Source organism: Onychostoma macrolepis, chromosome 15, assembly GCF_012432095.1.
Source record: "Onychostoma macrolepis isolate SWU-2019 chromosome 15, ASM1243209v1, whole genome shotgun sequence".
NCBI lineage: Eukaryota > Metazoa > Chordata > Actinopteri > Cypriniformes > Cyprinidae > Onychostoma > Onychostoma macrolepis.
In genome coordinates, this window is record NC_081169.1 from 29105840 (window position 1) to 29116692 (window position 10853).

At 34.4% G+C, this 10853-nt stretch overlaps 1 protein-coding gene across 3 annotated transcripts; it reads left to right on the forward strand.

Annotated features, from left to right (window-relative positions):
- Positions 1-213: 213 nt before the first annotated feature.
- Positions 214-10369, forward strand: sagb (S-antigen; retina and pineal gland (arrestin) b). 3 transcript variants are annotated; one of them, XM_058798993.1, is made up of 16 exons: positions 214-331; positions 1480-1547; positions 1683-1743; positions 2969-3013; positions 3101-3300; positions 3425-3484; positions 3777-3844; positions 4769-4904; positions 5035-5119; positions 5206-5278; positions 6544-6681; positions 7754-7831; positions 7944-7958; positions 8037-8089; positions 9056-9059; positions 9572-10369. In XM_058798993.1, exons 2-16 carry the CDS (start codon positions 1500-1502, stop codon positions 9663-9665), a joined length of 1158 nt encoding a protein of 385 aa, XP_058654976.1. In that variant the 5' UTR covers positions 214-331; positions 1480-1499; the 3' UTR covers positions 9666-10369. The 3 variants fall into 3 exon arrangements, with proteins under 3 accessions (XP_058654976.1, XP_058654975.1, XP_058654974.1); XM_058798992.1 differs by lacking the exon at positions 9056-9059; XM_058798991.1 differs by lacking the exons at positions 9056-9059; positions 9572-10369 and having other exon boundaries at positions 8037-8190.
- Positions 10370-10853: the final 484 nt, after the last annotated feature.

Consider the following 10853-nt stretch of genomic DNA (forward strand, 5'->3'; position numbering starts at 1 on the left):
ACCACCTGAGAAACCTCCTTCAATCCTCGGAGCCCACATAATCTGTATAAGGTTATTATACTAAAGATGCTTTCTTGTTGCTTGTTTAACACGTGTGATATAAGAATGATGTTCCTGCATGTTTGTCAGTGTCTTTATACGCGTGTGATTGGATTAGTTGTGCATCTTCATTACTTCTGCAAGCCAGAGATGCTAATCTCGCTGATGGAAAAGAGCCGAGCCGTGGGGAATGAACGGCTAGCGGTGGGCGGAGTCACAGCTTACAAATACTGGCCCTGAACACCAGCGTCCACTCGCGCTTCAACACAACACACACCACCACAACAGACGGGTGAGTTACTGCTGCACCAACACAGGTCACGCATGTAGAACAGAAAGGTCAGAGAAACACACGATCACTGTGTGTGTATATATAGTAAGTATAGTAGTAATGGTGGACATAGATATCATTATTATTATTATTATTATTATTATTAAAGTGAGTCTGCAGTCAGTGTTAGAATTTTTATTAAAGTCCTATAATTAATATATAATAGTATTTATGGAGAAATAAACATATATTTAAATATATAGTAGTAATTAGATATTTTATCATCATTATTATTATTATTATTACTACTACTACTTTTATAGTTTTTAATAAAGTGAGTCTGCAGAGTTCAATTTTCTTATCTTATAACACAGGAATTATGTAGATAGACAGGTAGCTAGTTGTTATTATTATTATTATTATTATTATTATAGTTTTTAATAAAGCGAGTCTGCAGAATTCAATTTTCTTATAACACATATAGGAATTATGTAGATAGACAGGTAACTAGTTGTTGTTGTTGTTATTATTATTATTATTATTATTATTAATAATAATAATAGAGTTTTAATAAAGGAAGTCTGCAGAATTCAATTTTTTAAATTTTATAAATATAGGAATTATGTAGATAGACAGGTAGCTAGATATTATTATTATTATTATTATTATTATTATTATTTTTTAATTTTTTAAAGAATAGGAGTCTGCAGTCAGCATTATAAATTTTTATTGAAAGTAGGGAACATTAGGCATCTTAAAATTAACAATTAGTACTAATAATGTGATGATAATATAGTAACTGTTAATAGATGATTATTATTATTATTAATAGAGTAATAATATAGTAACTGGTGATGGATATAGAGACCTGTGGTTGTTTGTGTTGAGGTGTTACTCTAGATTAGTGTTGTGAGTCATTGGCTCAGAGCTGAAACTGCTGATGTGTGTGAGAGAGATTACAGATACACATTCACTACTCATAACAACATGATTTCAATATTTGAACACAGCCTCTCTATAGCTCAAACAGCAGCAGGTCATGGGTTTGATTTCCAGGGAAAACAGGAATTGATCAAATGCATATTTTAAATACAATGAAAGTCACTTTGGACAAAAGCATTCGCCAAATGCAGAATGTATGAAGTGTTTCTTGATCATCATTGTTTCAGCTTCAGCTTCAGCAGACAGAATGAGTCCCAAACACGTCATCTACAAGAAACTCTCCAGAGACAAATCTGTGAGTGTCTGTCCGTCCATTCGCTTTTGTTTTTGCTCGTTCACTTCTGTTTTGTGTAATTATGTCTGTGTTGTGCTCATGACTCAAGTTAAGTGTTACTCATCAGTGATTGGTTAACGGTGTGTGATGTCATAGGTGGGCGTTTACATGGGGAAACGGGATTTCGTGGATCACTGCGACTTTGTTGATCCTGTTGGTGAGTTTAACAGCCAATCACAGCTCACATGCAAATCACTGCTCTCAGCTTGCGTCCATACTAGAACTGGATGGTTATAACGCAAAGTGACTATATGGGCAACAGGATATGATGTCATGTTTTTTTTCTTTTCTTTTTTTTTTAAGTTCCAACTTCTGTTGCCAGCTGAACCTGAAATTTTAACTTTATATTTCAATAATTAAACACATTTGCATATTCATGTTTCTCTGATGCCTTTTAATGGTCACATGACGTATAGATAAACAAATATAATTTTTTTTTAATATATTTTCAAAATGTTTTTTTTTAACCTTTTTACGATCAGTTATTAGCTTTTTATTAACTTATTAACCCCTTAACACCACCAATTGTTAGCGAACCCCAGTTTGGGAAACCATGTTTTAATAAATAAATTATGAAATCATCTAATCAATACCGTTTGCTCCACTGCAAAACTGTGAATGATTTTAACACCGTGAAGCCTGATATATGAAATTATAGTCCGAAAAATCTAATGTTTTTAAATATGGAAGAAGTTATTGAACCTTTAAACAAAATATTAAAAATAATCTTAAAATATGTTTTTGTTGAGCGTCATATTTGATCCATCAGGCTTTTTGGCTATCTGATATATTGAGAATATGGATTATTCAGAGACACAAACTGAGCAAAAATATATAATTCGGTCCAGATGCTGATATTTCTAAGATTAAATTCTTATACTTATAATGCAAATCATTGAGATCTTTATAACAGATACTCACATAAAGTGATTTAAATATCAGTCGTCACTACATATCTCTCATAATGTTTTATTAAGATGAGATTGAAATGATCCAAACATATAATTCAATGCTGATTGAGAGATGAAGAAATAAACGCTTCTCAGAAGATCCTAATGATCAGATTTGAGACGCACTGATTTTTCTAAAAAAAAAAAAAAAACAGTTGATGGAGAATCAAGTAAAGCTGAGCTGCTTCAGTCCAGCAAGTGTTCATCTGGAAATGTTAGTCAAAATCAGTCATGATTTGACAACAAAGACACCAGCTGAAGTACAATTACACTAGAAGAGCTTTCAAACTATCAATCAGACAGAAGTAGATTGAGTGCGACAGGTTTAAAAGCAAAGTTTTGATTGTTTAGAGGCCCTGATTTGCATGATACAGTAGACTTTATAGGGTTAAATGAATCTCAAATCACAGATTTCTCTGTCTTGTGTGTCAGATGGAGTTGTGCTGATCGACCCCGAGCAGGTGAAAGGGAAGAAAGGTGAGACGTGTTGACAGACAGGTGGCAGTGCGGAGCTGCTGATCACAGCTGTGTGGATGAATTAAAGCCTGTGTTTGTCTGCTCTAGTCTACGTCATGCTGTCCTGTACGTTCCGGTACGGTCGGGATGATATGGACGTGATGGGAATAGCGTTTCGCAGGGATATCTTCCTGTGCACTAGACAGGTCTATCCTCCTCTGCAGGACAAGGAGCGCAGCGTTCACACCAAAGTACAGGAGAAGATCCTGCGCAAACTCGGAGACAACGCATATCCCTTCTTCTTCGAGGTGAAGTTCATTCCGGGTCACTTTTATTCATGAAAACAGCGCAGTATTTGTGCTGACGGATATAAACTTTTACTTTAAGTGGGTTTGTGTTGTGATTTGTGAAAATGCTTGTATCTTCTCTCAGTTTCCAGATAACCTGCCGTGTTCAGTGTGTCTGCAGCCGGGGCCCACAGATGTAGGAAAGGTAAACATTCAGTCTTCTGATACTATTGTATTTTTTATAAAAATTTAGATGCTTAAATTTATTATATATTATAACAAATAAATAAATGAGAAAAAAAAAAAAAAAAAAAAAAAATATATATATATATATATATATATTAATATATATTATAATTTTTTATTTTTATCATTGTTGTTTTTCCCCATTTATTTATATATAAAAATAATAAAAACACACACTTTTAGTTTTAGTTAACTGTAATACCCATGTATTTGTGTGATTAATTGGAGCAAAAATGTATGTATTTGTGCAGCGCTGTGCAGTGGAGTTTGAGGTGAAGGCATTCTGTGCAGAAAATCAAGATGAAAAAGCCCAAAAGAGGTGAGAAAAGTCACAAGCGCACAGTATTCATTACCAGACCATCATAAGACCCCCTAAAAGAACAAAACCAGACCAGTACAAGACCACCCCCAGGCCCAGACCAGGGCTTGCAAAATATAAACTGTTTGACACAGTCCTGCATTGTGAAATTTTTTTTTTGCTGATTTGCCAAAAAATGCCTAATATTGTCTAATTGGGTGATACGGAATTCAAAAGTATCAATAAAAAGTTTGCATCATGCAGTTTTTTTCTAAATGTTAAATTTGAAGATTTAAAAATTATTTTTTTTTTTTTCACAAAACCAGTAGATTCTTGGATGCAGTAAAACACCCACAAACATAGCAGAAAACGTCTGGCTCACATTTGCATTTTCTTCTGTCTCTGGCCATTATTCTAGCATAAAATAATTAAGCAAATAGCTGTAATCTGTCTCAGAAGAAGACAATTTGTGGAAATTTAAAGGAAAATACAAGACTTCTTCACTTTCTAAGCAAAAATGCTATAAAATGCATCATATTTTGTGAGAAAGTGTGATGTGCTCGAGCAAAACCGCCTCTATTTTTGAAATCAGCGTCACACAATTAGTAAGAAACAAGTATTGGATTTAATTCTGCAAATATGATGCAGAGCGGTGTAATCTCTTTATATAAATATATAAATGTGTCCAACTTCATCTGCATGCATACAGTAACACTTTTAATGCAATATGCTATATAGCAAATCTCAACTGATGATTTTTAAAAATTGTCACAAAATGTAAACTATATTATTACTCGGCTCTAATCTGCTAAATGCAACTATAAAGCATGTAGATATTATAAACATTTACATTGTGATGATATTCTGTAAAGACCCAGACCATGCTCGTGTAGTCTTGAGGGTCCTGAGACCAAAACTTATGATGCTCCATATGTCTTTCTGCAGGAGTTCGGTCCGGTTAGCCATCAGAAAGATCCAGTACGCTCCAGATAAAGGCAGCGAGGCTCCATTGGCCGAAACCACCTGTGAATTCATCATGTCTGATAAACCGCTGCACATGCGTGTCAGTCTGGAGAAAGAGGTGAGACGTCCTGCATCATATCTAGAGGCTCTCTTGACTTTAGCAATCACAACTATGAATAAGCACATAAGTTATACCATAACTAAACATAAATAGTAGTATTGAGTTTTGAGACTGTTGATTGTTACAGACGTATTACCACGGAGAGGAGATGAACATTAGCGTGGACATCGACAACAGCTCCAACAGGAACATGAAGAACTTGTCAGTCTCAGGTGCGTGAACACTTTTCACTTTAAGACTGATGAGGAAGTGTGTTTTCTGTGTGTTACTGAGTGTTTTCTCTGTTTCTCTGTGACAGTGGAGCAGGTCACTAATGTGGTGCTTTACTCAAACGACAAGTACATCAAAACTGTGGCCTATGAGGAAACCATGTGAGTACCAACATGAGCTTTATTATGCGTAGAGGCGGAGTCTGTTATGTCACATACTATTATGACATAATAAATGAGCTCACTGCGTAGCGTAAATAAACAAGCATAAAATTATATTCTAAAATATTCAAACAAAGTTATTTCATTATTTGAAATTGTAATAATGTTTCACAATATTTATTTATATATATATATATATATATATATCACACACACACATTCAAAAGGGGTCAGTATGATTTAAAAAAAAAATTATTAATATTTTCATTCAGCAAGGATGCATTCGATTCAAAAGTGACAGTGAAGACATTTATAATGTTACAAAAGGTTCTGTTTCAAATAAATGCTGTTCCTTTGAACTTTCTATTCATCTGTGAATCCTGAAAAATAAAATGCATCACAGTTTCCACAAAAATATAATGTATAACTGTTTTCAAAATTTCTAATAATCAGAAATGTTTGTTGAGCAGCAAATCAGCATATTAGAATGATTTCTGAAGATCATGTGACACTGAAGACTGCAGTAATGATGCTGAAAATACAGCTGCGCATCACAGAAATAAATTACATTTTACAATAAATTCACATAGAAAACAGCTATTTTAAATTGTAATATTTTACAATATAAATGATGGGCATAAGAGACCCATCTAAACCTTACTGACCCAAAATGGTAGTGTATAGCACCATACTCATTACAGTATATTATATATCACCCGACACCATACATATTACTGTGTAACGTTACCCTGGCATTTAATTACCAAAAACAGGTAAGCTTTGCTGTGATTGAGTTTCTAATAGAGTTTCTGAGGGAGTGACTGTAAGTCTGACGTCTTTCTTTCCTGTAACTGCTGTAATCCAGATCTCTGCATTTTCGTCCTCTTCCGGAAAGTCGTGGGAGCACAATAGTGGAGTTCTTCATTCACTGCTGGAGCAAATGGGAAAGCAAAAATGATATCTCGCGTACCTCTATAGAAGTTTACCCTGCTGTAGTGTATATTCCTGGAAATGTCAAACGGGTTCATTGAGTTTGTCTCGGTGCATTCTTAGATTCTCTTCCAAATGGGATGTATTAGAACGATGCTGCAGTATTCTGACTTCTAATATAGCACTGAAGCGTTTCATGTTGTGAAGCACATCTCTGATGTTTTTAAACACTCACTAGGTTCAAATGTAACATTTCGGAGTGTCACCTTTATGATGTCACTGTCAGTGATATATTGTTATTTTGTAACATTTGTGTTGTGTTTATGATGTCACAGGGACACGGTGCCGTCTGGTACGAGTCTGAAGAAGGTTTACACCCTCTGTCCTCTACTGGACAATAGCCCTGAGAGACTGGGACTCGCTCTGGATGGAAAACTAAAGCATGAGGACACTAACCTGGCCTCCTCCAGCATGTGAGTGCGGATCATTCAGCACCTATACACCATAATTTATTTTTTTAGTTTCTTTTGTAATTGTGAAATTTACCAGCAATTTATAAGTGAAAATTGTTTCAATTTTTAAGTCCTACACCAGTTTTTTTTTTTTTTTTTCTTCAGTGTACATGGATAATCTGATAAGTATGGAAGCCCGTTTCCGTCACTGAATAAAAAATTAAAAAGGTAATTGCGACTTTTATCTCACAATTCAGACTTTTTTTCTCATAATTGCGTGATATTAACTCGCAATTGCGAGTTAAAAAGTCATAATTGTGAGATAAAAATTGCAATTCTGAGAGATAAAGTCAGAATTGTGAGATAAAAATTGCAATTCTGAGAGATAAAGTCATAATTGTGAGATAAAAACTTGCAATTCTGAGAGATAAAGTCATAATTGTGAGATAAAAACTTGCAATTCTGAGAGATAAAGTCAGAATTGTGTGATAAACTCGCAACTCTGACTTCATAACTCGCAATTGAAAGTTTATATCTCTCATTTCTGTGAAGAGAGAAAAAAAGGAAAAAAAAAAGTCAGAATTGTGAGATAAAAAGTCACGATAACCTTTTTATTTTTTATTCAGTGGCAGACACGGGCTTCCATAAATAAGACCCTAAATGTCCATAGAGGAAAATTTCACCTCAAAATGAAAATTTTGTCCATCCTAGATGTAGATGAGTTTGTTTCTTCAGCAGATTTGGAGAAATGTAGCATTGCATCACTTGCTCAGCAGTGAATGGGTGCCGTCAGAATGAGAGTCCAAACAGCTGATAAAAACATCACAATAATCCGCAAACGTCTTAATGCTGGATGTGTTTCAGCTTTTGTCTTCTCCAGATGTTAACTGATGGACTGGAGTGGTGTGGATTATTGTGATTTTTTTTATCAGACTCTCATTCTGACGGCACCCATTCACTGCAGAGCATCCATTGCTGAGACACTGATGCAATGCTACATTTCTCCAAATTTGCTGAAGAAATAAACTCATCTACATCTTGGATGACCTAATTTAAATTTTTTGCTGAACTATTTCTTTAATATTCTGTGCAGTGTAAAGGATGAAGTGCTGAAGGAGATTCTGGGAATGTTGGTGGCTTATAGGGTGGTGGTGAAGTGTGATGCAGCCGGGTGAGTGAACATGAGCTGTTTTGAGTTTAGGTTCATACATGCAGTATGCTAACAAAACTAATATGTGGTTGTTTGGGAAGATGCTAATGACTTTATTTCTGCTCTCTTACAGCATCGTTGGATCCAGGTGAGTGTTGAATCCAGTAAAGTTGTCTAGACTTTGTGAGCGTGTGCGTTTTGTAAGACGTGATCGTGTGTGTTTCAGTGAGGTTGCTGTGGAGGTTCCCTTCAAACTCATGCATCCTAAACCTGATCCAGGTGAGCTGATCACATTGCCAGTCCTGATTTTACAGCTATTCTCTCTCATCACAGAACATGAGTTTAAATCATACCTCAGTTTCTGAAATAAATTAAATGAAATGCACATGCATAGCACTACAGTACATGGAGCAAATTCCACTCACATAAACTGTATTATCAGTATTGAATAACCTAGAACAATTGTAAATTCATTAACATATACAGAAAATTTTGCTAGTGTTATTGTAGTATCACTGAGCTATTACTATAGCTTTCTTCAGTATTTTAATTAGTTTTTCTGTTTGTATTTTCTGTTTTCATTTTAATTTTAGGTAAAGTTTTAGTAACAAAAAATGTTTATGTAGTTATTTTTATTTCATTTTTCTTTTCTTTTTTTAGTGCGTCAAGTTAAACCGAGTGAAAATGTGAAATGATTAATTTTGTTAATTAAAATTAAAGTTTAAAATAATAATAAAATAAGTTACTGTTTTTAAAAAATATATTTTATTGTATTTCAGTTTAGGTTTATTTTAATTCAAGTAAGAAAAGTTTTTTTTTTTTTTTATGGTTTTATTTTTAGTTAATGATAACCCTGATAAGTGCATTACTGTAAGCATGATTTTTGTTTTTACAAACTAATGAATCTTCTGAGGCCATGTAATTTTGAATCTGAATGGGATTTAAAAGACAATTAATATTCAATAATATTAACAATTTTATATGCACTGACACTATCGGAACAAAAATTGAACTGAATTGAGGTGGATAATGACACCAACTTTGCAACACTGTTATTGAGCTCTATCTTCTATAGAGATGCTTTAGAGCTGAAATTAAATTTTTACAACATTAACACGGTTATTTTTCTGCTTTGAAGCAATCGGTATTGTATAAAGCGCTATAGAAATTAATGTGACTCGACTTGATCTGATAATAACTGAATGTTATCTGCTTGCTTTTCTCCCTGTTCTCCTCGTCCTAAAGAGAGGTAAGCCACAGTTATAATTTTCCATTGTGATTGTCCATTATCTGGGTGTATATTCAGTGGGGTTCATGATATGATCTTATGCTATATGTGCTGTTATATAATACCTCCATATAGAGTCCTTGTGTCTCTGATTCCACGTGTTCGTTGCACAATGTGTGGCGTTCACTTCCCTGTCTTTAATGTGCAACAACACACACACACACACACACACTCTTGAGACGATAAGCGATCCGCGTTGGCTCTGGGAAGGGAAAGTTGAGAGCGCGAGGATATCGGTGTCCCATCTAAATCCGATCGTCTCTTGTGTGGAGCCCCAGTTTAGAGTCGTTCTTTCAGTAAATCTGTTGTTGGTGTTCAATAGAAACTGTATTCTGACATCAGAACCAGGGGTGTGTGTCGTTGACATAAAACGCCTTTGTTCCTGTTTTCTGATTTACTGTTCCTCTTCATCTTCACATCTGCGATTCTATCGGCATTGATTGAGATTCTTGTTCATCTCTTTGTGTGTTTAGTGAAGACACAACTGACCTGGTGTTCGAGGAGTTTAAACGCTCGTATCTGAAAGGAATCATCGGTGACGATGACGAATCTCCGGCTGAGCCTTGAGAGCCTTCTCCGTGAAGAGTGCTCACGTATGAGTGTACACACACAGACTCATTCATAAGCATTTATGGATGCATGTTGAGATTGTGTAGATGTTGTGATGTGCACTAATGCAAGAACTTCTAAGCCAGGTGAGGGAAAAAAAACAATCAGCCAAATCAGCATTTATGCTGCAGTCTCCATACATTCACTGCAAATATGTATATTGTAGCAAACCTGATCAGCGCTGCTAAATATTTGCAGTTAGAACCAAAAATCATTATTCCAAGTGTGAACGTAGTTCAAAAGGCTTCTTAGAATACTGAAATTATATGCTGATATATAGTACATTTTATTTGTCATGAATGGATGTACTGCATAGTAAATTAGAGGCAGATTCTGTTGTTACTTGCTCTTTAAATAAATGCTTTGAACTAAAAGAAAACTCTTTGTGACAGCAAAACATCTGGGTTTACATGATCTCTGTACCAAAAGACTGACAATTTTTAACAAAACCTTCATTTCAAAGCCTTGTAACATGTGTAGTTAAATTAGTTTGTAAATTAGTCTTGTAAAATGAGTTTAATTAACCAAAGATTCTCATGGCCTGGTGGAATGCCACCCTATACTCAGCAAACTACAGTTAACATACAATTTTAGTGTGCAGCTTCTTATGGCAGCAATCCAGAGATAAACTCAAACCTGTTTACCTTTAATAATCGGTTTCAACTGAGGAGCATTTCTTGTTGCATTAACAATAATAAATCTATTTTAATGCTTATTTGAGTGTTGTGTTGTTTATATACTGTTATAGTTTTCATTAATGTTTTGAATTCGTTTTCAATTTATATATATATTTTAGTAATTATAGTATTTCAATGTATTGCAACAAACCTTCAATAACTTTTTGTCAGGTATACTGTAAAAAAAAAAAAGAAAAAGTTGAGCCAACTTAAAATTTTAAGGCAACCAGCTTCGGCAGATTTTTGAGTTTGCTCAACTTATTCTAAAATTTTTGTTGTATGAATTTAAAACGACAAGTTGAGAGAACTCAAAAATCTGCTGAAGCTGGTTGCCTTAAAATTTTAAGTTGGCTCAACTTTTTTTTTTTTTTTTTTTACAGTGTAGTTGCCAAGTGTTTTTATTTTATTCTATTACCGGTATTAGTTTCATTTATTAATGACAACACTTAAAAGATGTTAAGTTTGGATG

Excerpts from the sequence above, each read along its gene's own strand:
- sagb (XM_058798993.1), top strand. The coding sequence starts at position 1,500 with ATGAGTCCCAAACACGTCATCTACAAGAAACTCTCCAGAGACAAATCT. Across the intron at positions 4,905-5,034 it reads GTGTCAGTCTGGAGAAAGAG|ACGTATTACCACGGAGAGGA; the intron begins GTGAGACGTCCT and ends TGATTGTTACAG. Across the intron at positions 5,279-6,543 it reads GTGGCCTATGAGGAAACCAT|GGACACGGTGCCGTCTGGTA; the intron begins GTGAGTACCAAC and ends ATGATGTCACAG.